This window comes from Nomascus leucogenys, chromosome 7b (genome assembly GCF_006542625.1).
Source record: "Nomascus leucogenys isolate Asia chromosome 7b, Asia_NLE_v1, whole genome shotgun sequence".
NCBI lineage: Eukaryota > Metazoa > Chordata > Mammalia > Primates > Hylobatidae > Nomascus > Nomascus leucogenys.
The window spans coordinates 103,088,824-103,116,308 of NC_044387.1; the positions used below are offsets into that span (position 1 = coordinate 103,088,824).

The 27,485-nt window shown below is 46.0% G+C and overlaps 1 protein-coding gene across 5 annotated transcripts; it reads right to left on the reverse strand.

The window, feature by feature from the left end:
- Positions 1 to 27,485, reverse strand: DCTD (dCMP deaminase). 5 transcript variants are annotated; one of them, XM_030816351.1, is made up of 7 exons: positions 27,296 to 27,328; positions 26,421 to 26,632; positions 25,465 to 25,579; positions 24,924 to 25,059; positions 4,363 to 4,479; positions 2,919 to 3,015; positions 1 to 1,361 (listed from the first exon to the last, which is right to left on the reverse strand). In XM_030816351.1, exons 3-7 carry the CDS (start codon positions 25,570 to 25,572, stop codon positions 1,283 to 1,285), a joined length of 537 nt encoding a protein of 178 aa, XP_030672211.1. In that variant the 5' UTR covers positions 25,573 to 25,579; positions 26,421 to 26,632; positions 27,296 to 27,328; the 3' UTR covers positions 1 to 1,282. The 5 variants fall into 5 exon arrangements, with proteins under 5 accessions (XP_030672211.1, XP_030672212.1, XP_004088616.1 ...); XM_030816352.1 differs by having other exon boundaries at positions 26,421 to 26,547; positions 27,296 to 27,325; XM_004088568.3 differs by lacking the exon at positions 26,421 to 26,632 and having other exon boundaries at positions 27,319 to 27,485.

A 27,485-nucleotide genomic window follows, 5' to 3' on the forward strand; every position in this document is an offset into this window, starting at 1 on the left:
TGCTTTGGTAGGGTAGATTTTAATAAAATTTTAATAATATTGGTAAGGAGCCAAATTACAGAATACCCTAGAATGTGGAATACAAAATCTCAGAGACAAAATAAAAACTCATGAAAATATAAGAGCACTTTAAAAAGGTAATAATCTTTAGGATAAAGAAAGCCTTTTCTCAACACAGGTACTGAGCATGTTTAATAAAAATTAAATGAGATTAAAGAGAAGGGGCACAGCCACACGCTCCCCGCCCCGCAGTGATCAGGAAGGTGATGTTTGTGTAGGTGAAAGCACGGAGCCAGGGCACAGAAGAGCTCCAAACACCAACAGTGCCGCAATGAACTGTCTCCGCGTGGGCGGAATTTCTCACAATCCACTCACGGGATAGGAATTAATTTTCTCTCCAGTTGCAGAGCGGCCTTGTACATGAACCGCGTTGGCATGCAGAGGAGGGGCAACACATCCATGTTGGGGATCCCTCCCACCCACAGCCCCAGCTGCCACCATGGCAGGGCATGGGCTTTGGGGGCAACAAGGAGAGACAGGCTGTCTCCTCTAGGAACAACTCATTTTTCAGTGAAAAGAAATGGAAGAGCTCCGTGTGACCAACGAACCTGAATTGAGCCAAAACAACAGGCATCCCCACCCCCCAGAGGGATAATGTGCCACCACCCTGTGTGCAGCGGGAGAGCAGGGATGGAGGAAAGATTCCTGGTTCAGTTACACTCGTCGTCTGTCAGGACAGATGTGCCCCCCTATCTCGGATTCCGGGAGGGTGGCTGGGGGTTTCCCTCAACTCTGCAGCAAATACTTCAATGCTACTGTCATTTGAGGCCAATTTTCTTTCAAGGGCACTATATGCCGTGCTTCACTTGGGCCAGATGTTCAGATCAGTGTGTCTGCTCGTCCCCACTAAGAACACAACCACAATTATTTATTTGTCCTTCTAGCACATGTAGCAGTGAAGAGAGGCTGCCGGATCGCAGCGGATGACAGACAGCTGACGCTCCTCTTAAGAGCCACCAGGATCCCAGCACCCTCGTTCTAGCACTGTGCACCAGGCCACCACAGGCTCCCCTATTTTAAACCCTAAATCAACAGTTCAAACACATGTAGATTCCATGTGACAAAAGAGACAGTAAGGAAGATTTGAGGCTTTATATTCTTTAGATGTCTACTTTTGCCATACTGGCTAGTAAGAAGTTATGTGTAACTTCAAGATGAAAGGCATTAGCAACTTCTTAGAAGAGGATAATCCCAATCTTCTGGAGATTTAATGAGATGTAACTCACTGAAGCTTTTGACTCGGTCTGCTGTTAATTGAATCAAAGTCAATGACAATCTTGCTGCACTTCGGTATGAATTTCCTAAAAATAAACAAAAACAAAAACAAAATACAATTATTATCTGGTGAGTAGTTAAAGCAATTTGTTTACTTTGGCTTAACTCATATTTTCTGTGCAGAGAAAAAAATGTCCTGGGATTCACTTGCTATTTTCTCTCTATAGGAGCCAATTATAGTGCACCATACAAGAGAAACACGGAGCGGAAAAGACTAAGACAAAAGAAGATGCATGGGGTGCTGTGGTTTGTATGTTTTTCAGTTGTCTGAGTTCATGAATTATTGGGGAGTCAAAGGATTTCAAACAAGTTAGCTGCACAACATGATATCCAATTACTAGTTTTCCCATCAGATTTATCTTATTTTCTAGAAAAATTTCTGCAGTCAACTTGGAGTTGCTCTAATGCAAAAAAACAGTAAATTTTCTTTTGCCGCTTATACATAGCAAAAAACGACTACCTTTAGTGAGGAGTAACTTTTCAAATTACATTCTAAAAATGCAAACATAAACCAACGTTTTTTTTTTTTTTTTTTGCTCATTAACTTTTCACTCGTTCCTCATTTCTTCTACAACAATTAAAAAGAAAATATTTGGGAACAAAACAAATTCTTTTAAGAATCACTGAACAAGAGAGTATATAAATAATTTGAATTTAAAGTCTCAGAAGGCACCACAGTTGAGTTGTATCCCTAATGACCAGCACAAAGGGCCAGGCACGTCACCTATGACAATGGTCCCCCAGCTGCTGAACGCCAATACCATGAAGCGCTGGAAAACTTCAGTCCCAAAGGAATTTTCTGCCATGAATTAAAGGTAGTTGAACTTACTTGCAAGTAAAATATAGCTCACAACCATTTCTTAGCAAAGACAATCATAAAAATCTGTAAGACTTCAAATCTCACTGCAAAATGTTGCTGTAAAAGGAATCCCCGGGTGGTTCACACCTGTAATCCCAGGACTTTGGGAGGCTGAGGCGGGCAGCTCATGAAGTCAACAGATCGAGATCATCCTGGCCAACGTGATGAAACCCCATCTCTACTGAAAGTACAAAAAAAGTAGCTGGGTGTGGCAGGGGAGGCTGAGGCAGGAGAATTGCTTGAACCTGGGAAGCGGAGGTTGCAGTGAGCCGGGATCACACCACTGCACTCTAGCCTGGCAACAGAGCGAGACTCCGTCTCAAAAAAAAAAGAGAATCCCCAGTGTTTCAATCTGGTAGGCTACTTTCATCCTAAATTTTCTATGCCAAAGTTGTTACATTTGCAAAATTTACCAAGGTTTGGCGTTCCTATTATAAAACTTGTGAATGTTTAAACTTCTCACTACTTGAATAACTAGTCTAATTACCCCGGAAAGTTACTGAAATTAAAGTATAATCATTAAACAAATGGTCTTCAGATTTTCCTGTCACTGCTCTTAAATATCTACCCCTATAATAGTCTTTAAATTCTTATGCCCTTGCATTTCTAAAGACACCTCCAAGTGTGGAAGTCAGACATCACAAGGAGGAGACAAGGTCAAATACATCTCTTCATCAGCCTTCACCCCACTCCTTCCCCCCTGCCCCGCGTTCTCCCTGCTTACCGGAATGTCACCCCAGCCATATCAAACAGGAGCCTCGCAGCAGTTGCCTCATCACTATCATGGTATTTATCAGACATGAAAATAACTTCTTTTATACCTGTGCGGTAGCAACGGGAGCTCCCTTAGTATACGCACATACAGATGCTGCAAAAGACAGGCGGAAGCAGCTGGAGCGCTTTTAGTCTATGATTAATGACCTTTTCCGAGCGTGCTTGCAGACAGTGTCCAGTCACTGAAATACATATCTGCCGCCTTCTCATACAGCAGAGGGCGGATTATATCTAATCTTCCCTCCAGTCTTTATGGATTTTTTTTTTAAACAAATGCAAAGGGAAAACATGTCAAGTAGTCAAGGCTTGATCCGATTAACCAATTTCCCTTACTACAGGTAATCAAGGTAGTATTCACAAGGTAGCTTCTCTTACTAGTGGGAGGACTGATGGAGGGAGTGGGGGTTGCTGGCAAATTCAGAGGTGGGCACCGCTGTGCTTCCCAGCATGGCTTTGCAGACCACTTCAAACCAGCTCTGCAGAAGGCTGATCTGTTTTCTTGTCCTGATCTCAGCAGGCAGCGCTAACTCGGGAGCCAGGAATCCCAAGGGCCCCGCACTGAAGGCCGCTGCTCCATCAGCCTCTGAAGGGAGAGGAGGCTGCAGCATGGGGCCCAGACTGCTCGGCCATCACCTCCACACCTGAGCACCGCGAGGAGAGCTTCCCAGGAATGGCGACGGCGACAGCCAGGGAGCCCACGCGACTCCTCAGTACCAGCAGGCCGCTTCTGCTCTGAGATCCACGGGGCTGGTGATAAACGGCCCCTTTAAACCACACATCTGGCTAAACATGATAAGTCTTTAAATCTCCAGCCGAGAGTTTTATGGAGACAAAGTGTAGCTGAATCTTAGATGTGACAGTTTGAAAAAGGTGAAATATTCAGAATACAATGGTGTAGATTTATGGGAACTGTACATAAGAAAACCTGAAAGTAGTGCCATTTGGGTCTTATGACATTTATATGCCAGGGTATGTTGAGATCCTCAACTATCTACCATGTATTAGATAAAAATTAAAATTTCATATACAGACTCCCAGCTGACCTTGTTTCTGACAGAAGTTCATTTCTCTCCCTCCCCCCAATCTATGCACAATATGTCAGAGAATAGTAAATTGACAGTAATTATATGCAATGCCTGTGTTGTTTTTTGGCAGCTTGCAGTTTAAGAAGTTGCAAACTAAATTAAAAACATGCTAAGAATCACAGAGGATGCAATTAGTCTTAGAATACCTGGCACCATTCAAAAACAAAACACGGGAAGTATCTTGCAAAGCCGATAGTGCAATTAATTTAGATCTAAACAATAGCAATTTAAGATCAAACACATCAGCAATGAGCTACTGACGAGCAGACAGCAATGCAAATGTGACAAATGAAAAGACCCGGTTCCTACCTGCCTGGATGATGAGCTTAGCACATTCATTACAAGGGAACAAGGCGACATACATACTACAGCCTTTCACATCGGTCGAATTTTTGTTCATGATGGCATTCAGCTCAGCATGGCACACTGTGGGTTGAAAGGGAAAGAAAGAAAAACTTTGGTTGCAGCTCATGAAGAATTTACTAAGTGTTAACACATTCCATTCCCCCCTCTGAAATAACATATAACAGACTCAAGTAAAAAAATTGATTAGAAATGGCAAGTACTAAGAATACCAAATGAGGCCCACGTGGTCTGGCTGGTTGTTGGTGAGCAGTGAGGCCTGAAGGCACCTAGAGCCGCCAGGACGGCCGAGGTCAAGTGCCTTCCCCACCCTACGCGCAGCTCCACTTCACGGCTCCCTGGGGCATGAAAGTGTCCACCTGAGCTGGCTCGCTGGTGTGCTGACATGCACACATGGGGAAGCTCACCGTGGCTGTTCAGAGGGCTAGGGGATTTTAAGAGCAAGAGAATCAACAAGTGACGAAGCTGAGTGTGTCCATCCTGAGGGATCTGCTTCACCACATGGTGCTCAGCCCACATACACACAAGGAAAACACCAGCAGCCAGACAGGGTCTCGTTCTGTTGCCCAGAGTGCAGCAGCATGATCATATCTCACTGCAGCCTCCAACTCCTGGGCTCAAGTGATCCTCCCAACTCAGCCTCCCAAGCAGCTGGGACTACAGACGTGCCACCAAGCCCAGCTAATTTTTTGTATCTTTTGTAGAGATGGAGTCTCACTATGTTGCCCAGGCTGGTCTTGAAATCCTGGCCGTAAGTGATCTTCCCATCTTGGCCTCCCAAAGCTGTGGGATTACAGATGTGGGCCACCATGCCCAGCCCAGTTTGTCTTTTATAAGAAAAACGTTCATCCACTGAAATGGCAATGACTAGTTGAGCTCTTGATAGACCAGTGTATTCCACCCATGATCCCGGGTCACATCCGGACCTACCTGAGTTCAGAGTCAAGGGGATCCCCTTCCTCCCTCTCTTGAACCTGGCAAAGCCAACACACACCCCAGGTCCAGTTTGCCTAGATGCTCCCACTCCCTAATCCACAGGGGACATCCTCCTTGAGTGGGAATGAGTGGTGCCCACAGCACACACCTGGGTTTGACTCCCTCATCCTGCCCAGGAGGTTTCTGGATGGCCGTCTGGTATCGTTACGAATTTTCCTGGGTGTGTTATCTAAAACTCTATTATAAATCCTAACAGCAGTGACTTGCAAACCTCTCTGATATCAGAACACCCTTAGGCGCTTCCAAAATACAAAGATCTGTGCCCCATGCCTGCAGAGTGTGATGGCCTGGGCTGTGGCTTGGGCTTGGGTTTGTAAGCAATTCCCCGGGTGATTCCAATGTGCAGACAAGTTCCGGAAGCACTGCCTTCTGGCTCCCCTGGTATTCCCAGCACATGTTATGCACACAAGTGCTAAAATATTTGTCAAACGAGTCAATGAATGCAATCCGGCCATGGTCGCCATCACACAAGCCACCTAGAATATAAATATGGGGATCTTCAAGTTCTCCCCTACCCTCTCCAGCCTGCCAACCTTCTACACGTCACACTTCCAGGAGTTTTGAGGCCTTAAATGAACAGTGGCCTAAACTTATGGCGCTCATACATTTCAGTCCCAACTCACTTGCTTCATCGATGATCATTTACTGAGCACCTACTCTGGGTCAGAGAGATGAAGTCCTGGCCACCCTCCTCAGCCAGCCTCCCGGGTTCTGGTGCAGCTGCAGCTACCTCTGTGTGCCTGGGTCCCCCAGCAGCAATGCAATGTGGCAGGCGTAAGGCTGACCAAAAGCTCTCTCAGGATATATTAGGAATTATTCATTTTTGTCTGCAAATTCCATGTTTTAGGAGGTCTCAGTCCTGCCTAAAACTGAGCAGTCTCTCCTGGCATTGCAGGAAAATCGAAAGAGGCAAACAAGCTGTGTTTCATTGACCACAGCCCATCAGAGAATAATCCTCGCTGGCCAGAGTGACCACAGCCATGTCCCGAGACTTGCAGGTCCCATAAACCCTGACGGCATGGGAGGACAAAGAAAGACAAGAGAAGGGGTGAGGGCCCAGGATTGGGAAGGCGCAAGGTATGGCCACATGTGCGCTGGCCTTGGAGGGGCTCCCGTGACCCCTTCTCCCCTTGTGACCAGGATGCTCCAGAGCTGGGTTTCACGCTGCTTGGTGTTAAAAACAATTACATGTAATTGTTTCTTTTATTTCCCCCTTGAGGGCGGAGCCCAGCCTAGGTTCTTTGTAACTCCCCCAGAGTCTAATGTGATGCCATGAACATAATGGGTGTTAAATATTTATCGAATGAATAAAGGAGGAAATGCAGATACCAATTATTGATGGTGACACTGGGAAGTACTGAAAGTCCTCTTAAATTCAAATATCAGAAATATGCTCTAATAAATACTTTTTGATGGTGCTGGTATTAATATTCAGAACGACAGACCCTCTGCATCTGTTATGAAACACTATGATAGCGTCCTCTAAGAACTGTCATGCTCACTGCAATGAGCTTCCTCTACTTCATCCCAGGCAGTTTGGGGCAAAATTTAACAGTATAGGTCTGGATTCATTAGTGAAAATTACCATATGAAACAGATTCTCTTGGGCAGCATCTGACATCCCTGTGTACAGAGGGCAATTTATAGAAATAATGCACAGGATTATAAACAGACTTCCTCTCTTTTAACCAAAAAAATCACAAGATGAAGAATGTAAAGCTTCTTGTTAAAAAAAAATATATCTGAATATTAATATTAAAAATAAATATTAAATATATATATTATATTTGAATATTAATACCAGCACCATCAAAAAGTATTTATTAGATGGGAGAGCATATTTCTGATATTTGAATTTAAGAGGACTTTCAGTACTTCCTGACATCACCATCAATAATTGGAATCTGCATTTCCTCCTTTATTCATTCGATAAATATTTAGCACCCATATATATATATATATATATTTACATATACATAAAGCTACTGGGCAATATGAACAATAGTGTGTCGGGTACACATGAGACTCGAAAAGGAACAATCCAAAATCCCACATACGCAAAACTGGACACTGACAAACAGGAAACTCAAGTGTTCAGTGGAGGGTATAAGATCAACCCACCCTGGTCTCTCTTGCTGGTTCCTGCACCCTTCCCCAGACCCCCTCAGCCCTGTCTGATATCACAGGCTTGCCCGGCCCGCACCTGCGGGGCTGAGGAGAGAAGCCCCAACCCAGAGGAGCACCTGAGGCTGCAACCCAGCCCTGCCCACTTCGTAACTCCCAGCTGCTGCCTGTTGTGGTCCTGAAATCCAGCTTCACCTTTGTGGCTGACACTCGTCTATCAGCTCCAGGATCTCCACAGCCCTGAAACTCTGACCCTCGCTGTCCCCCAGGCCACCCTGCACCTCCTTTTGGGCCTGTCCTGAGGAGACAGGACTCAGGCAGGCCTCGGCCCCCAGACTGTCCTCAGAGAGGAAACTGGGGAAACTAACTTGATGACTTCCTCCAATTTGTTTAAAGCAGGTGGGTCAGAGTAAAGTCTGGGGACTCATTTACTTGTGTCAACTGGCCATCGACACTGATCAAATAACAGGCACCTGCCAAATCCACTTCAGGCCACAAAGAGCACTTGATGCCTGCCTGGCCTGTGACGAGCTCATGCCTGCCCTGGCTGGCCAGACCACCACAGGCCAAGCATCCTCCCCTCCGTACTCTCCACCTCTGCCAGCGAGTGTGGACAAAGAGCTTTGCAACAAGGGCAGCACGAGGGCTCAAGGTCCAATCTGCTGCTTGGAAGCTGGATGACCTTCGACAGGGTGGCTGAGCACTCTTGTCATTTGCAGGAGTGACAGTGGATCTGAGAAAGTGCATTTCCAGCTAACTAAATAAAAGCAATGTAAAAAATACCAAGTACATCCGATGTCTTTGCTTTTTTCCTAAGGTTTCCAGTTTCATTCCTCAATCCTCCAGAACAGGTGACTTTCTCTAAAACACGCTTCACTATCAAAACACGGCCTCCTCTCCCCAGGCAAACACAAGGCCGTGCTCCCAGCCCCTCCCTCCATCTCTGAGGGCTCCCGCTTCTCTCTGCTGGTTTTTCTTCTCCTGTAAGCATGCACGCTTAGTCCTTAGGCTACAGAGGTCATCTTGTCAGCCTTTTAGGATTCTTGGTTTCCTCCTTTCAAGATGAAATCATCCTATCTACAACTGTTACTACAATTTGTTTTTAAAATAATTGTCTTCTGACTTTGTAAGGCATATATAATCTCCAGTTTTCTCTAAAATGATGTTTTTCAAACTGCAGGTCATGAAATAGTTCAGTGAGTTACACCAGCTTTTTCTTCTGTTTTAATGAAGTAGGTAAGAAGGGAAGGATAGGGATCAGAATGGATCCCACATACAAGGTTAAATACTGTCCCTAAAAATTATGGTTCAGGTGTCAACTGTGTTTGCTGGGTCACCACGTATCTGCCAATTTCTGTAGTGTAGACATTTTTTCACACAGCCAATCTCCCACTCCCAACATGACGTGGACTTGGGAAGCAATGCGCGCAGTTGGCTCTGACGACCGGATGAGAGCCAGCTCCACAGGCCACTGGAGGGTCTCGTCATCATGAAAACCCAAGGTCTCTTCTGGCCTGGAACCTTTGGATTCACCTGCTCTCTTTGGACTCCTCTCTACTCTAAAACCTCTCAGGACCACCACACACTTGTGTTCTCTTTCTACTTTACTTTTCTGTAGGTCCTTTTATTTTTGCTGCCTTTGTGGGCACTTCCCAAGGTAAAATATTGCTCTTTGATTTTTCTCTGGCCGGGCGCGGTGGCTCACGCTTGTAATCCCAGCACTTTGGGAGGCCGAGGCGGGCGAATCACGAGGTCAGGAGATCGAGACCACGGTGAAACCCTGTCTCTACTAAAAATATAAAAAAAATCAGCCGGGCGTGGTGGCGGGCGCCTGTAGTCCCAGCTACTCGGAGAGGCTGAGGCAGGAGAATGGCGTGAACCCGGGAGGCGGAGCTTGCAGTGAGCCGAGATCGCGCCACTGCACTCCAGCCTGGGCGGCAGTCACTGCCTTTTTTTTTTTTTTTTTTTTTTTTTTTAGATGGAGTTTTGCTCTTGTTGTCCAGGCTGGAGTGCAATGACATGATCTCGGCTCACTGCAACCTCTGCCTACCAGTTTCAAGCGATGATTCTCCTGCCTCAGCCTCCCAAGTAGCTGGGATTACAGGCACTCGCCACCATGCCCAGCTAATTCTTGTATTTTTAGTAGAGACAGGGTTTCACTGTGTTGGCCAAGCTGGTCTGGAACTCCTGACCTCAGGCGATCCACCCGCCTCAGCCTCCAAAAGTGCTGGGATGACAGGCGTGAGCCACCATGCCCGGACAGTCACCGACTTTAAGAATCCATCTGTTCATAGATTCTCAGACACCAGATCCATCTGTAAAACCCTGAAATCTGCTGTCTAGCCGTAATTGCCCAACTTCTCCCCAGGCCTTTTCTTTTGGGTGGTCTGGGGTTTCCATGTACCTTTCCTCTACGGGTTAAATGTCTCTTATCCAAAATGCTTAGGAGCAGAATTGTTTCAGATTTCAGATTTTAAAATGTTTGCATTATACTCACCAGGTGAGCATTCCAAATCCAAACATTTGAAATCCAGAGTGCTCCATAAGCATTTCCTTCGAGTGTCATGCTGGTGTGCAAAAGGTTTCAGATTTTGGGCCAGGTGCAGTAGCTCATGCCTGTAATCCCAGCACTTTGGGAGGCCAAGTAGGGGAGATCGTTTGAGCTCAAGAGTTCAAGAACAGCTTAGGCAACATGGTAACAGCTCATCTCTACCAAAAATAAAAAAGCTTAGCCAGGTATGGTGGTGTGCACCTGTAGTCCCAGCTACTTGAGAGGCTGAGGCGGGAGGACCACTTGAGCCCAGAAGGTCAAGACTGCAGTGAGCTGTGTTTGCACCACTGTACTCTAGCCTGGGCAACAGAGCAAGACCCTGTCTCAGAAAAAAAAAAAAAGTTCCAGATTTTGGATTTTTGGATTTGGCACACTCAACCTGTACAATAAACATTCCACAGATATTTGACAGCAATATATGAAGGAATAAATTTACCTTTCCCTAGTGTGAACATTTTTGTTGTGTTGCCTGGATGAACTGCAGCAAGAGCTACAAATATACCTGAGTGCAAAAGCTAACCAAGAAGTAATTGCTAGTTTTTATATTCGTAGTAGGAATAAGGACCAAGTATTTCAAAGACACAGTGTCTAGGAAGTATTCGTAAGTTAGTCTAAATTGTAAAAAAAAAAAAAAAAGATAAAATGTTCAACCTAGAATTACACATCTACAGCTAAGCAATAAGCAAAATAAATCTGCAAACACTACATATATATTTGATAAGCACAAAGAGTGACACACAACCTTCCAGTTATTCCCAACCTTGTTTAAAAGGAAAATAATCAAATGCTGAAAATATCAGATTAATGCTTAGAAAGTCTTGATTGCCAGAAGAGACTCTCTGCTGCAGGTAATTATAAGACAATTCATATGCTTTGGTTTCTTTTTTTTCTTTTCTATTACCAACTGTCAGAATTCAGAACTGCATTAACCTTGGACCATGGAGAAGAGACTGTATAATTAGAAAACTGTATTTTTCAAATTCTTTCTTACTAGGGCTTGATTAATCCTTACTGTCTCATGTAGGCGGTTCCCTAGAAGTTTGACAAATTAACAGGATATATTCCATCCTTGGTTAGATTTAAAAGTTCAGCATTTTATAGATTTGACTTTCACCTCATCTGATATAAGACTGATACAATACCTATTTTAGACAGTAGTATTATAAGGTTACTCAGATAGGTTTGTTTAAAAACCCTAAATAATGCTGAACAAATTCTAACTGCTGCCTAAATAATTTAGCAGTGATAGTGTTATTCTACCCTCAACTGATCTTCATCTGCTACGGAGACGTGACAGGAACTACTGGGGCCTGAGAAAATTTAGAGTCAGGAAAATGAAGATTCTGATCTAGTTCTGAACTCTAGTTCTAGTTCTGAACTCTCCAGGTTGCCTAAAAGTCCCTTATTTTTAGTGACACAGGATTTTCCTTAAAGAAAACGATGTCCTTAGACCTGAGGGTTGTTCTGCCAAAGCTGACCCCAACAGGTGGCAGCCTGGTGTGGTGGCTCCCGCTAGGGTCAGGGTCAGAAGTCCAGGCATGGAGTGCCTGCTGCCACCGCGAGCAGACCTGCAACGCCTTCTCCCGCCACCCCAGCCTGAGCCATTCAGAGCACGGGCAGTTCTGTTCACTGACTAGACAAGGGTCAGGACTCGAGCCAAGTAGCGTCTGCTCACAGCCTTCTGGAATGAAAAGGTGGGAAGCATCACCCTCTATTATTTCTACTGGGTTCCCACCCTGCAATTAACAAGTGACATGAAATGGCATACCCAAGTTCAAGGTTGACCGGTGCATTAAAAAAAATAACTCAGTAATTTACAGTATTTTCTGCTTTCATTCTGATGACAAAGCTTTTTGTCATTACTTCCTGAAGTTAGGGCCTGAGTGTTTTTACTTCTGGGGTCCTATAGTTATCAGAGTTGCTAAACCTGGACGCGTTGTCTCTGGGAGCACAGGCACCCCCGCCCCGGCCCCCACTGCCCACAGATGCCTGATGGAAACTTCTGCTGAGGGATGGGGTACACACTTGCTCCTCTAACTGATCCATTTATGGAACTGCTTCACAGCTTCTAGAACTAAAATGGAATTTCAACTACTTGTTTCTTAATTATTGAAAGATATCCTGACAGGGCCTCATATGTCACTGCCAGCCTCCGGAGTACCTATCCTTCACGTCAATAATTTAACAACAGCATAGCCGCGACAATTAAGCCCCCTCAGCCCCCACAAAGTACATTCTCCCAAAAGCTTATAAAGTGTTCCCAATTATGGCTTCCCCAAATTCTAAAGCAAAGATTTCTAGAATTTGGTCCCAAATAATGTCACCTCTCTATCTTATCTCTCCTGCATGAAGTTCCTATTAGTAAAGTAGCAATCTGGCTCATTATCAGGGTTTTCAAATGATTTAAAATAAAGGTGGAACTGGGGAGGGGAGCACCATATAGAAATCAACAGATACCACTTCCCTAAGATAGTTCCACCAGACAAGCCCCTCTTGTGCCCCGCCCCTCTCCCGTCTCAGGCCCTGTCTTCCTCCTGCCAGCCTGCTGGACTGCCCCAAAGCCTACGTCCCTCTAAGCCTGCTCAGACAGAGGCCTGTCCCTCACCCAGGGGAGCAGCCCTTAGTAACAGGACTGGAGCAAGAAAATAAAACAGTTTAAAACTTCCACAGTTTCCCAGGTATGTTCTGGTAAGTTCTGGCTGCAAATTGGCCTGACCGGGTGGAGAGCTAACAGGGCTGGGTGTGGGCTGCGGGATGGAGGCGGGTCTGGTCCCTGCAGAGCTCACACCAGCTGGGCTGCAGATGCCCCAGCACGGAAATCAGCAGCGGCCCGAGTGCAAGCTAAAGCAACACAGTAGGACTGCTGAAGGAGTGCTGAGAAAATCCAGGAAACGGGGGTTCCAGGCACTGCTCGCAGGTGCAAGGGGAACAGAATCTTCAAGTAACATTGTTTCTGTAGAAAAATGTATTTGGATTACAAATGTCTTTTCAGAACAAAGGGATTTAAATCCTAGGATGTGCCTACACAAAGGTAATACCCTGTTCAAGTTCCAGCCTCTCTCAGCTACGAACAGGAATAACAACACCTGCCCCTTCCCATTTCACAGGGTCACACGAACAGCAAGTGAGGGACATAGTAGGAAAACGCTGTGTGAACTCCAAAGAACTCTGCAAATGGGGCCTTTGTCACCAGTACTCAGAACGGGACCTGTTTCCTGAGAAAGACACTGGCTGGCAGGAACCGGGTCTTCCTGATCAGGGACAAGTGACAGTGCTTCTGCCTCCCCCATCACGCTGCACCCGACAGCCTACCTGTCCTTGGCATCGAGACAGTCCTGCCCCCAGCCCAGCCCCAGGCACAGTGTGGCCTTTCTACTCAGAAGATAAAGTAACTGAGGCTTCCCGCCACTGAGGGACACATGATTCCACCTGAGAGGCACGACAGTGTAATTCTGTGTGTGAAAACAAAGACGAGAAACAGGGGTGATGTGGAGAAACCCGCCGCATGCCTGGAAAATGTGTGGGGTCTGTTCTGTTTCCACCCTGTGCCCAGAGAGGAGGGCTCTGCTAGAAGAAAATGACAGTGCAAAGGAATTCTACCAAGGTCTGGGGAGAAAGTGGTGGGTCACTCACGTAAAAGGCAGCCCATCCTACAGGCTCTGAGGGAAGCCTCCACGCCCAGGGCGCCCACCTGCCTGCCCACAGCCCAGGGCCCTGAAGGCTGAGGCAAGAACTTCTGTCTCCGCTCCTGCGACAATGCATTCAGGGGTCTTGGAGACCCCTGGTTCTGCCTGTCTCCTCTGCTTCCTCCCTACCATGTCCTCACACACTGCCCCCAACCTATCAGTCAAGCATCTTCTTCAGCCTCAGCCTCCAGACCTGAGACATAGAGAGAAAAGTCCCTCTCCAAGAACTGTTAGAAAGACTAACATCTGTCAAGAGCACAGCACAGACGAGCTACTTGCCACACGTGAGTGCTTCCCACCCTCTCCCACACGTGCCCACCTGAAACCAGGCTGTCCTGGCCTGCCCAATCCAGCCTGCCTGCGAGAACACCCATTTCTTTTTCCCTCTCTCCCACTCTGCTCCCCATCCCTGCCCACTTCGTCACTGCCTCTTGCTAAAGACGCGGGTGACAACTCACGGAGCCCAGGGGAGCCACTTAGCCCCAATGGTAGTGCTCGGGGCTAAAGAGATTTCTGACTGTGGTAAGGCCATTATTGGTAATAAAGCCCCCAGAACTCTAATTACGCTGCCTCCCTATGTGCTAAGGGCACACAATCAGGTCAGGAGGAGGAGGATGTGGAAATAGCTGTACTGCATCCACGGTAGGCCATGCCAACTCCCTTCCCATTGTTCATGTGAAATGCACGTGTGATGCCTAAAATGCATGACAATAGCACCAAGAGAAACAGAGCACTAATCAGCGTTGATAGTACTGTGATGCAAATATGCATCACGGAGCTTAAAAGCCTCCTTTGTGTGTTAATAGCGTTTAGAGGGGAAACGGGCCTGAGCACTGGGCACTGAAAGAGGAGTTGGGATGTGTGTTCTAATTAATTCCAGCTCTCCCTGGCCAGCCTCAGGCAGCCTGTGTCGGCAGGTAGAAATGGGGAGCAACCGCCCAACTCGCGATTCTAAGATGTGAGCTCCTGACACTGCCCTACATTCCTAGGACATTCCTCTCCCACCCCACAATCATCTCTTCTCTCCTCCCAGCATCCAAGCTCCAACTCCCAGCTCTCTCAACCGATGGTCTTGCTTCCTCCACCAGAATGCTGCAACTGATCACACTCTGCCTTTCCCTCCAGGACCCTGTGTCTGCTGTCCTCCCACCTCCCCCCTCAGTCCTTCCTCTTATTACCAACCAGGGTGTCTGAGAGACCAATCCTCACAGCCTTGAACACCTTGACTCTGTTCCAGAAATCTCTATCTCACTCTCTCTGTCTTGGACTATTCCCATCAGCAAACAAATGTCTGCTGCAGAAAAGCAAAAACCAAAGCCAAAACCAGATTCTCTCATCCTACAAACAATGCAATCCTTTCCCGCGGCGTCATCTCCGTTCCAGCCACCACCCCACTGCTCTGCTCTGCTCTCTTCTCGGCCACACATCCCAAAGCCCGATCTAAATAAACCTGTCCCCATTGTCTCACCCTCTGTTCTCCTTCAAGTGGCTCCAACGTGGCTTCCAACCCTATTGCTCCGCTGAAACTGTACTTGGCTGAATCTGTACTTGGCAATAGCATCTCTGACCTCCACGTTGCTGAACCCCATGAACACGTTTTAATCTTAGGCCTCTTGGCAACCTCCGATACAGCTGCCACGCCCTCCTTCTTTGTTTATTTAGACAAAGTCTCACTCTGTCACCAGGCTGGAGTGCAATGGCATGATCTCGGCTCATTGCAACCTCCGACTCCCCGGTTCAAGCAATTCTCCTGCCTCAGCCTCCCAAGTAGCTGGGACTACAGGCGTGCACCAACATGCTCAGCTAATTTTTGTATTTCTAGTAGAGACGGGGTTTCACCATGTTGGACAGGATGGTCTCGATCTCTTGACCTCATGATCCGCCCGCCTCGGCCTCCCAAAGTGAGGCCTTCTTTCTTAAAACACTGCTCTGTGTGCTCCTTCTCATGGGCCCTTCTTCCTCCAACCACCTTAAGCGCTGGAGCCCTCAGGGCTTAGCCACAGCTACTCCTCCTGCCTCTGCACATGCTTCCTTGATCAGCTACCCAGGTCGCTGGCACTGACACACCTGTACTGACGGAACCAGCCTGGACTAATCCCCAACTCATATACCCACCTGACCACCCGACCCTTTGCGGGGAGCTCTCATGGGCACCTCAGCCTTCAGGTGTCTAAATCTTCCTTGATCGTCCCAAAATCTTGCTTCTCCTCCTCAGTATGCCCGTCTAGCTGCTGCAGCCAGAACTGTTTGGGGGGCAGTCAATCTACCTCTTCCACCCTTTATCATGCCATCTTCCTGATGCTGCCCCTAAAATATACCCTATCTCCAGCCAAGCCTCTCCAGCCCCAGCACCCACCCCCTCCAAGGCCCTCGCATTGTACACTGCGTCACCTCCCGGCTGGCGAGTCCCTCTTGCCACTCTTGCCCCAGAACAATCCAGTTCATACACACAACCTGTCCTAGTCTGTATGGGCTGCTCTAACAAATATCATAAATTTGTAGCTTCTAAACATCAGAAATGTATTTCTCACAGCTCTGGAGGCTGGGAAGTCCAAGATCAAGGGGCTGGCAGATTCGGGGTCAGGTCCCTGTCTCATTAAAAAAGAAAAAAAAAGTGACTGCCTCAGAAGGGAACATTCAATCATATCTGTTTGTTTCATTAATGTCTACCTCCTCCACAATTAGTCTGCAAACTCTTCAAAAACACAGACCCTCCCATGGCATTCTGTTGACCTCTGCAGAGTGCCCGGCATGTAAAACACATAATAGATGCCCTAGAAGTGTCTGCTGAATGACTACATGTGACGGTGTCTGAAAAACTCCAACGCATTATAAAATAGAGTTACGATTTTAAAAAGAAAGAAAGATGACTCCAGAAACATCCCCATCACCAGCAGACAACTGAAACTGGTAAGAGAACAGGTGACTCATTAGTACTTATTTTAATTCCTAAAAAGTGATAACTCACGTGGAGAAGGAAAAACGACAGAATTCTGCTTCCCTTTATTCACCTAAACTCAAAATTAATGGCATTTTGAACAAAGTCTTTTAATTGCAGAATTAAAAAATTCATGCTCAGTTATCATATTCAATATTTTAAATTTACTATGGCATCTATCATTTGAAAGAAGCACAGAGAAAATTTACACCTCCACTAACTGGTTGGCCCCGACCCTTCAGACAGCATCAGCAGAGGAGAGCGTCCATTCCCTTGCATTGCAACTCTCTTGCCTTCGCCAGTATCCCGCATTCATCACAGGGATTTCCCAATGTCAAGCAAGTATCTCTGTCTGAATAAATATTGTCACGCTGACTTGTTCTCTAAAGAATTTCTAAAGTCCTTTCTTTCTATTTGGTCTTAACCTTTTGTCTCTTTCAAAGAGTTTTAAGCGTGTCCCACGTAATCATACATTTTCTTTCACTTAGACATAGGATCTTTTTCTTAATTTGTTTGAGAGAGGGTCTCTCACTCTGTCGTCCGGGCTGGAGTTCAGTGGTGCAATCTTGGCTCACTGTTGCCTTGGCCTCCCGGGCTCAAGCGATCCTCCCACCTCAGCCTCCTTGGAGTAGCTGGGGCTACAGCTGCACGCCACAATACCCGGCTAATTTTTGTATTTTCTGTAGAGACGGGATTTCGCCATGTTGCCCAGGCTGGTCTTGAACTCTTGAACTCGAACAATCCACCTGCCTCGGCTTCCCAACGTGCTGGGATTACAGGCGTGCACTCCATACTCGGCTAGGATCTTTTTCTTTATTGCTGTTATCCAACCTTTTCTCATCCAATGTCTTTTAATCTGCATGTCTGTGGAGTAACCTACAGTCTGACTGTCCTCTCCTATTCATACATCCGATCTCCATATGGTTTATATTCATCTTAGAACTGTGCCAGACTTTAATCGCTAGAGGGGGGAGGGAAAGGCGCCTGTTTCTATTAATTTATCCATATGTACACATGCACATTCTCCCTGTGGCATTGCCTCCAACAGCTTTTTAGAGCTCTGATTTGACCAAGAACGCTTTCAGAACTCCGTAAGCTGAGAAAAAGATACTAATCTAATGCCATCAAAGCTATAATACTTATATTTTTCCTTGGAATAAGAGAACTGGAAGAATCTTCAGTGATAATTTACTTCATAGAGATATTGAGAAATAAATGTCAGGTGATGCCTCTAACAACCCCACAGTCACTGGGCATAAACATACCAAACCTGGAACCCTTGGCTCCTTAAGGCGGCGCCAGGATTCTTTCGTGTGAATATGGCAATTGTTGCTTTAAGCACTATGAGGCTTTACTTAGCTAATGTGTGTATTACAGACATGCATATCCCTATGCAGATAAAAAAAAGTCTTCAGAAAGTAAAAGTAAAAAGCAATACAAACATTTGCAAAAATCTCTAAGAACTAGGTTTTCTTGTGTATTTCTGGGAGCAAACAATATATTCATATTCTACTTTAATATAGCTAGTATTAACAAAGCTTCTGAAGGGAGATTCTGGATGAAAAAAACTCAAAATACAATAAAGCTTTAGTCATTTAGGCCAATTTCAGAGAAGATCAGTCAAAATCAGCACAACTGACATAGAACAAATCACCAGAATCAAGACTATGAGAGTAATCATTCTCAGGTAACCACACCGAAAAGTGATCCCTGTGTTTCTAAGCAAAGACTTAGCAAACTTAAAGAAATAAAGAAGTGGTCGGGTGCCATGACTCAAGCCTGTAATCCCAGCACTTTGGGAGGCCGAGGCGGGTGGATCACCTGAGGTCAGGAGTTTGAGACCAGCCTGGCCAACATGGTGAAACCCCATCTCTACTAAAAATACAAAAAGTAGCCAAGCGTGGTGGCACGTGCCTGTAATCACAGCCACCCCGATGCTGAAGCAGGAGAATCGCTTGAAACCTGGAGGTGGAGGCTGCAGTGAGCCAAGATTGTGCCACTGCACTCCAGCCTGGGTGACAGAGCGAGACTGTCTCAAAAAAAAAAAAAAAAAAGAAGAAGAAAAAGAAATGAAGGAATATCCATTTGTATTCAGATCATTAATGTGCTCAAATACTTAACATAGCTGTTTTCTAAATTAGTTTGCATGTGCTCCTGACATTTTATCAAGGCTACTAATTTTTCAACAAACCTTTTATCTTGAGAGATTATAGTACAAAGATAAACTTCAACCCACTTCTGGGAACCTTGGAACCACTACTTTAGATTAAGTTTTATTTCAAACTTCTATGAGGTGAACTGACTCAAAAATCACTTTCTATAGAAAGGAGACAGATATGTGTATTTTCATAGGTGGGTCCAATCCCCAAACATTTCAGCTTTTCCTAACATGTGCTCTTCGAAACAAGGAGTTATTTTGTTACTATATGTCTTTTGTAGATATTCATAATAAAATAGTAAACTCTAGCACTTTAAAAATAATTAACTCTGTAACTATAAAAATACATAAATATCAAAATAAATTATATTAAAATATCGTTATTTATTCCTTTCCGAAAACTGTTTATAAACAATTATATCTTAAAGTAAAACATGCTTACATGCAGCCTGTTGATTTTAGTGGGTGGGAGAAGACTCACATATACACTGGTGTGTTCCTCTGTTTATCTAAAACCCCACACAATCACAGCTGAGTTTGCCCCTTGATTCGTAAAAATAATCTACTTAATTTCTTTTCTATGCAATTGTTCAAAGGTTTTCCATTGATTATAACAGTAGTTTTGTACAAAAGCCCCTAATTAGACCTGCTGTCGGGCCACAACTACTAGATGGCCAGGCAGGAAGCTGTAAGTGAAATTAAATTCTGCAGGAAAAGAAACAGCAAGTTATCAAATTCATGGGCTGACTAACAAAACCAGAGGACATTCAATTTCAGGACTGAAAGAACAAGTTTGATCTTAATTACTAAGAAGCTCTTACAAGTTGTGAGGAAGTCATATCTTAAGAAGGATCAGCCTCCTAACTTCTTGATAAATTACTTTCTCAACACTAACCTTTCGGATGCCAAAGAAATATATCACGTGCATGGCAGTCAGGAAAATGTCAGTGTTCAAGGGGGTAAAGCAAATGGCTAAGTAATCACAAAAGTGACATCTATGCATGCTTAACAATATGCTAAGTCTGAAAAATAAAGATGAAATTTAAATAGAGAATTTAAAGAGGTACTGCCCCACACTGGTAAAGGTGTTTAAGATGCTCTGCTGAACTCTTTCACCTTAATTAATTCCAGGTTTTTCAGCATTTTCCTTCCCAGCATTACATCCTTTTTAGACTATCCCTGTAGACATAGGAACTGACTCGGGTAAGGGCCCCACATCTCCATTTCTGCCCAATGCACTCAGAGTGAGGCCACCCCCAACTCTTGGGGACACTGAGACTCTACGGTTCCCTCCCTGGTGCAGTGAGATACAGCAGGCCAAGCAACCCTGGCTCCCTGGTCCATTGGGTGGGATAGGAGGCCAAGCACAGAGGCACTCACCAAAACCCAGAGCCCTTCGCCAGCAGAAATCAGCAAGGCCACAAGTGCTGGGCAGCTGGATACGTGTGGCAAGCATTACTAAAAATTCCCTTAAGTTTAACAACGAGAACAAGTTAATTCTCCAACTCTCTAATTTGTAAACTATATCATCAAAATTGGTTATGAAAACCCAAGGAAAGAGTGATATCTGAATCACCAAGAGTATTTTACCTCCATTTGATAACATTGGTATTTCAATTAAATGTGCTTCACTATAATGAATTCCACAAAGCAAAAGGAACGAAAAATGTCAACTGAATACTTCAGCACGGGTTTAGCAACCCACTCCCTCATGAAAATCAGAATCTTCCCAAGTTTTTTAATCTTGTAAATTAGATAAATCTGCTGCTTCCTCTTTTTTCATTGTCATTCATCTGAAAAGATTCTTAGTATAATAACATTGCCTTCTTCCTGCCACTTAATGTTACTGACATCATATTATCTTTTGGATTTTTCAGGAAAAGGATGGAATAAAAAGCTTCTTTAGCAGAGGGAATTTTCATTTTCCACATTAATACTACATTATAATAAAATAGTTCTATGAAGTTTTGATCCCAAGGCTGGAAGAACAAAAACACCCTTTAAAAATACCTCTCTAGAGACACAGCCCAGGAAAAGCTCCATCTTCCTATTATGTTACAAGTAGTGTGTGTTTCCCTCCTCCCCACAAGGCGTCAATCAGGACTAATGACTTCCGACTTACGGAATTAATAAAGCAGTATTAAGTTGTATGTTATTTGGTAAACTCAAATTTACACAGTTCTCAAGCTCCCTGTCACAGTCCCTTGGGGCTGCTATAACAAAGTCCCAGAGACTGGGTGGCTGAGAAACAATGGACATTTATTTCTCATGGTTCTGGAGGCTGGAAGTCAGGACACCAGCATCGTTAGGTTCTGGCAAGGTCTCCTTTCAGGGTTGCAGACAGCCATCTTCTCCTCCTATCCTTGCACATGGAAAAAGAGTAACTGAGCTCTCTGGGGTCCCTTTTAGAAGGGCACTAACCCCATTCAGGAGAGCTCCACCCTCATGGCCTAATTACGTCACCCCGGGCCCCACCTCCAAATATCAGCGCATTGGAATTAGGGTTTCAACATGTGAATTTGGGGGAGACACATTCAGTCCACTGCACTCCCCTTTGAAGAAATGTTACAGTGAGCCACGCACGTGGCTTTCTGCATGATGCCAGGCACAGGCCACCCCTCCCCGAGCTCCTGATCTCTGAGGAGTTATTTTATGGGAGCCTCAGTCTGATCAACTGCAAAAAAAAAATGAGACAATGATTGGCATTTCAGTACAGCTGAATTCATGTGCCCCACAGGAGAGACACAGGGACGCAGCAGGAAGGGCACTGACCTTGGAATTAGGAGATGTCACCCTGCATGTGTGACATTATAGAAGTTACTTACAAGAAAGGAGGAGGCTTAGATCCTGTGGGCCTAGAACCCTGAGACACTACTAAGGTATTGCAAGGGGTCCAAGCATAGCCACAGCTGGATAAATCCTATGTCCAGGACATACATAAACTTTTCCCAAACATACATACATGCTATCCAATTAATAAAGTTCAGATTAACAAAAAATGTTACTGATGCCAAGTAGTTTTTGTCATTGTGGAGTTTCTTACTCAAAAGATACCAAGAATTTAGCATTATGCAGGGGTCCTGGAAGTTTTTCAGCATTTAAAAGAGGGTCCTGCACATTCAAAAGAGTTAAAAATCATTGTCTAGAACTCGAGATAATCTCTAAAGCTCCTTTACAGGGATTAACACATAACCTATGAATTTACCCTTCCTGCTGCAGCAGCTCAGCCACCATTAATGTAGATGAGGAAAGAATGGGTCGAGCTATCCAACTCCAGGCAGCATCCCCTTATTTTTTAAATTAATTTTGAAAATCTTAAAACGAAAGCCAAAAAAAAAAAAAAAAAAGACTTTGCATTTGAGTCAATTATCAGCAAACATTTCTGTGACATCCCAGGCAATCCCAACATTTACTTCTCCGTGGCCTGAAAATCCTTGAGAAGACAACAAGTGTACAGTTCATACACAGTCATCATCATTTAGACTTCAAGGCCATCTTTACTGTATTATGGCGGTAGTAATACTAAATGCCTTTTAAAAACCATTTAATACCTTCTACAACTTTTATGGTACATCAAATTACAAGCTTACTCTCGTGAAAGAAAATTGTCAACATTCTAACATAGCTACATATAAATGAATAATTGATAAGTAAGGGCAAAGAGCTTTGAAAACCTAGAGGTATCATATGGATAATAAAAAATGATGCAGACAGACAACCAGTGCCCAGAAGCTCAGGAGCTATTCAATAAAAAACAATCAGTGAAGTTGGACAAATACCTATGTAGGTTTTTTAAAAAATTCCTTCTAGAAAGGGGCTCTGAAAGGTACTCTCCTCAATTTGGACAAAGGGTAGTGTCTCATAACCAACAAAATCAGCTACACGGGAAGTCAGGAGAGCTGGGAAGTCTGGGATGTGGGGCAGGTGCTGCAAATGTACTGCATGGCCCTTGGCCTCTAGGTCACTGCTTACAGATCTGCTGGGGGCTCTGGGTGACTGAAGAAGGCACAGGCCCCATTGGGAGGCCCGCTCCGTGCTCACCCAGGACCCCTCTGCACTGTCCAACCACGGGTATCTTTTGCACCAGCTTGAGTATGACGGACTGCCATCCCCCCAGAATTCCTCCATATCAAAGTCCAGCCCAAGGGCCAATATTTCACCGTCTAGACTCGGTGAAATATTGGCTGTGGCCGTCACACAGTTCAATGCAGATCTTTAACATCGAGCCTCCACTTTCACCGTTTTTATATGGAACATTGAACCGCACTGTGAAAAATTATCTTTGCATGGACTTAAAAACAACTAATCACTTCCCTTCTTTCTTACCATCAAAAGCTTATAGAATCAAAATCAGGATGACAAAGTTTCTCTGAGTCAGCGCATTTTTCTAATTGGTCATCCACTACCACCAGCTTTGAAGCTGGGCTGAGAAGACAGTCTTACCCTCCCCCAACTCCGATCCTCTCTTCCCACTCCTACCAGGGAGGGGTGAAGTTAAATCGAGGATCTGACGATTCAGTCCCCTTCATCCCTAAACTACTTTTCACACCCTGGAAACCCAGACTGCTTTGCAGTGCTCAATTCCTCCTCTCCCTCCAGGTACCTCTTTCCTTTTTCTTTCAAACATGACAGAGTTGCCCCTAGGCAATTTAGAAAGAAATTTATGGGGCTTATTTAACATGATCGAGGTCCAGGAACGTTAGTAAAAATATATAAATTAGACTAAATGTAGACTTGGAATTCTTCAAGAGAAAAACCCAGAGGAAAACCTACCAGGAAAGTCAATAAAGAAGAAAGGTCGTACATCACGCCTTGGCCTGAAGGCACAATCTTTCCCATTTGGATGGCCTCACTCTACCTTCACTTCCAACGGCGCCAGTCTGTTCATTTTCAGACATAAAATACAGGGCCTAACCTTACAAAAAATCATACGCAGCATGATTTGCCTCTTTTCCAGCATCAGTTGCGTATTCTCCAAGGAATGCAAGGAAAAGTAAAGCTATGGCTGGACCCTCCCAGGCAATCTCTGAAGGAATTTTCCCCAGGGCTCAGACAGGCAACAAACTCTAAGCAGCCTTCCCTAATTTCAAGGTGAAAATCCAGAGACAGTTAAGCCAAAGGTTTACAGTTCTACACTTCTAGCTTTTTCTTTTTTTTTGAGACAGAGTCTTACTCTGTCGCCCAGGCTGGAGTGCAGTGGCGCAGTCTTCGCTCACTACAACCTCCACCTCCCGAGTTCAAGCGATTCTCCTTCCTCAGCCTCCTGAGTAGCTGGCATTACAGGTACCTGCCACCAAGCCCAGCTAATTTTTGTATTTTTAGTAGAGATGGGGTTTCACCATGTTGGCTAGGCTGGTCTCGAACTCCTGACCTCAGGTGATCTGCCCATCTCAGCCTCCCAAAGTGCTGGGATTACAGGCGTGAGCCATCACGCCCAGCCTCGCTTCTGGCTTTTGGTCTGACCACAGCCTACTGTGAAATTGCAGCATCCCCCGTAACTGGAGGAAGCAACTGGATCCTCCATCTCCTGATGTCTAGTTCACAGTTTGATTCCTGCTTCCCGGCAATGAGCTTGAGCCAGATGTTCTCATCAGGCACATGGACTGAATGAAGCCTGCTTCTCATCAGACCAAAGCCCGAGCCAGCCCCTGGTTAGCCGACCCTGCTTCCGAGTAGTAAAAAAAGAACCCACAGAGACACCATGCACATCCCTCAGCTATCTCTGCAAGGGGCTGTGACCCTCTGCAGAGAAGCTGACTATCAATGCTCTGGTGTTGTGCAGGCCAGCAGGCTGCCAGTGAAGCCTGCCAAGCTCAGCACAGGCAGCAGAGCCCCGGATCTCAGGGCCAGCCTGTGTGGCCACTACCATGCTTCTCTCCGTAGCTCTCTTTGGAACTTAAGAGACAAGGCCAGGAAATTGGGGTAGTGCAGTAGGATATTCTTCTTTCCAGCTATTGATGACAAAAGGGAGATGATGCCTTCTGACCAACTTTCTTAATTAGGCACTCACCAGGCTATGTCACTAAGCAGAACGGGACATAAAACTTGCCCTACCGTACGGGTATTTGGTGTCCAGCTTATTCTTTGCTGTCCTTCTCCAAGGCAACAGGTCATCACTGCATCCATTTGGCATCCCATTGTACCCAATCCCGACAATCTTGTTTTCTGAATTCACGATGCAGGCACCGACCTAGAAGGAAACATGCCCAAAGGCTTGGTGCCTACAACTGGCTGGTCTGCCGCTGGGGAAGCAGGGAATAAAACCAGGGGGACTGCAGAACTCAAAACAGATGCACAGCTGCTGCAGGTGCTGAGAGCTGTCGGTCTCCTTGTCTGTTTTTTTTTTGTGGCAGCGCCCACAAGCCAAGAAAAGTGCAACCCTAGTCCCAGAAGGGGCACAAGAGGCAGTTAACAATGGCATGTGACAATTTTCCGTCTCATAGGAAGAACTAAGCTTGTAGAAACGCAGCACAAAAGGCAGACCGACCCTGCACTTTTAAGTTGATAGGTGTCCACTGAGTCTCCCCTTTCTGCTCATGTGCAGTAATCTCTTTGCCTGTGAGTATCTAAGCATTCTCCTGTGAAATTCATTTACCTGGGAATTTGGATCTTTGCTTCTCTGTGCTGATAAGAAGGCCACAGCCATAAAATACTCAGGCCATTCCAAATAGTCATCCCGTTTCTTGCAGGAAACTTCACTCATGTTGGTTCTAAAAGAAAAACATGACAAAACAGAAGTTGAGAGAAGCATTTTAGTAAGTCTGTTTTCCAGTTCAACCCAACCACACTGAACCTTTAAATCTCTAAACATGGGCAACTTCAGCTACATTTATCAATCAGAAATCACAGCACATGGGCCCTAAACAATCTATGGTCTTAAGTAAAAACTTAAGAAATTTCTTATTTCAGAAGTTTGAATTTGGCATCTATAGCTTCACGTTCCCAAATATTTCATCTATTTACTGCTTTCTCATAGGATTTTTTATGCTGGCCTACAAATTGTTCTGTCCTTTACCTGTCTCCCTTACAAAATGGAGTCAGCACAGGAGGAGGGTGGAAAAAAGAAATATTTATTGATGATCTAGAGATTCCAGACATTGTTAAAGTTTATACACATCATGTCACTTGCCTTACTCATAGCTAAGGTAGACAGTGCCATCCCATCTTACACAGACTCAGAGAACTTAGGTAACGTATCCTAAACCACACAGGATTATTATCCGTGCCAGATGGATTCAAAGAAAACATCTGAAGTCTTCCCAACTCTGATATTAACCAGATAATTTTTCCCTTCTCTTTCCCCTCAATACTCCAGAAGGGACAGAAGTCATCAACTCTGAGTAATGAATTACATGAGAAGAAACTATGAAAAACGTCAAGTGCTACTCCTAAAGCAAGGTTTTTGGAACGTAGTTTACCAGGGGCAAGCACAGGCTGTCTACAACAGGGAGAGCCCACGAAGGGGGTCCTAGAACTTCAGGGGAGTGGTCGCTTTCAAAAGGAATGAAACAAGGGCAAGGAAAGAAGACAACAGAAAAACGGGGTGGGTACCATGGAGAAATCGTGAGAAAGGCGAGGATTGTGGTCTAAAGGAAGGCAAGCATCTCCCAAAACTTCTGCTTCAGGCTCCACACTTTATTTAGGCATATGCTGCAGTGCAGGGCGGCAGTGCCTAAGACTAGGATGCAGTGGAGAGTAGGTGCTGGGAACCATGGTCACCCACTGATTACGTTGCCCCAAATCTGAGAGGCCTGGCAACCCCCCTAACAGGAAAAGACAGGTGCTGAATCAGCCTGCTTTCCCACCTGGCTTTAGGGCCAGCATCCATCATCGCTGTGGGGTGCTAGAGAAGTACCTACTAAATAGGAGGGAGGGGGAGCCATGGGGGGGCGAGGGAAGGGCAGGAGAGGCAAGGGTCCTGTTAGTCCCCTGGGCGCCTTCTCCTGGCGTGGCTGAACGCCCACTGGAGTCCTGTGAGGACTGAGGCCCAGCTGTAGAAACAGAGGGAACTGGAGCTCGAATACAACGATTCAGGAAGACACATCCGGTCACCGTCCCAGGCACACCCCACACCGCTCGCAACCCCGTCAGCTCTGATCCAGGGCCTACACCCGGCATTCCCACCCCACACACGGGCGCAGGAAGGGATGTGATGTTCAGACGGCCAGCACCACCTCCCGGGGCACTCCGAGGGGACCGGCCTCGCACAGGCCGCGGCGCCCGCCGAGAAATCGACCCTGGAGTGACTGCGGGAACCCCGAGCGCTCCCAAGCCGCCCGCATTCTCCGATCTAAAGGCTGAGCGCGGCCGAGGCGCCCTCAGCGTCCGCGGCCCCGGCCCCGGCCCCCGCCCGGCAGCCGGCGCCCCGCGCCACGCGCTCGGGACGGTGCCACGCGGCGGTGGCTAGGGGCGCGCGGGCCGCGTACCCGCACGGCTGGCCCCCGTCCACCATCCGGTGCCGGCTCCGCGCGCAGGCCGATGCTCGTCCCCGCCGCCGCCGCGCTCAGGGAAGGAAGTCGGGAGGGGAGGCGGGGCCGCCGCGGGGCCGGAAGGGGGCAGCGGCCCGGACGCCGCGCGTTCGCCGGACGGCGGCCGGCCCGGGGGGCCCGAAGCCCT

Excerpts from the sequence above, each read along its gene's own strand:
- DCTD (XM_003271458.3), bottom strand. The coding sequence starts at position 27,321 with ATGGTGGACGGGGGCCAGCCGTGCGG. Across the intron at positions 25,060-25,464 it reads GCAAAGATCCAAATTCCCAG|GTCGGTGCCTGCATCGTGAA; the intron begins GTAAATGAATTT and ends GTTTCCTTCTAG. Across the intron at positions 3,016-4,362 it reads TAAGCTCATCATCCAGGCAG|GTATAAAAGAAGTTATTTTC; the intron begins GTAGGAACCGGG and ends GCTACCGCACAG.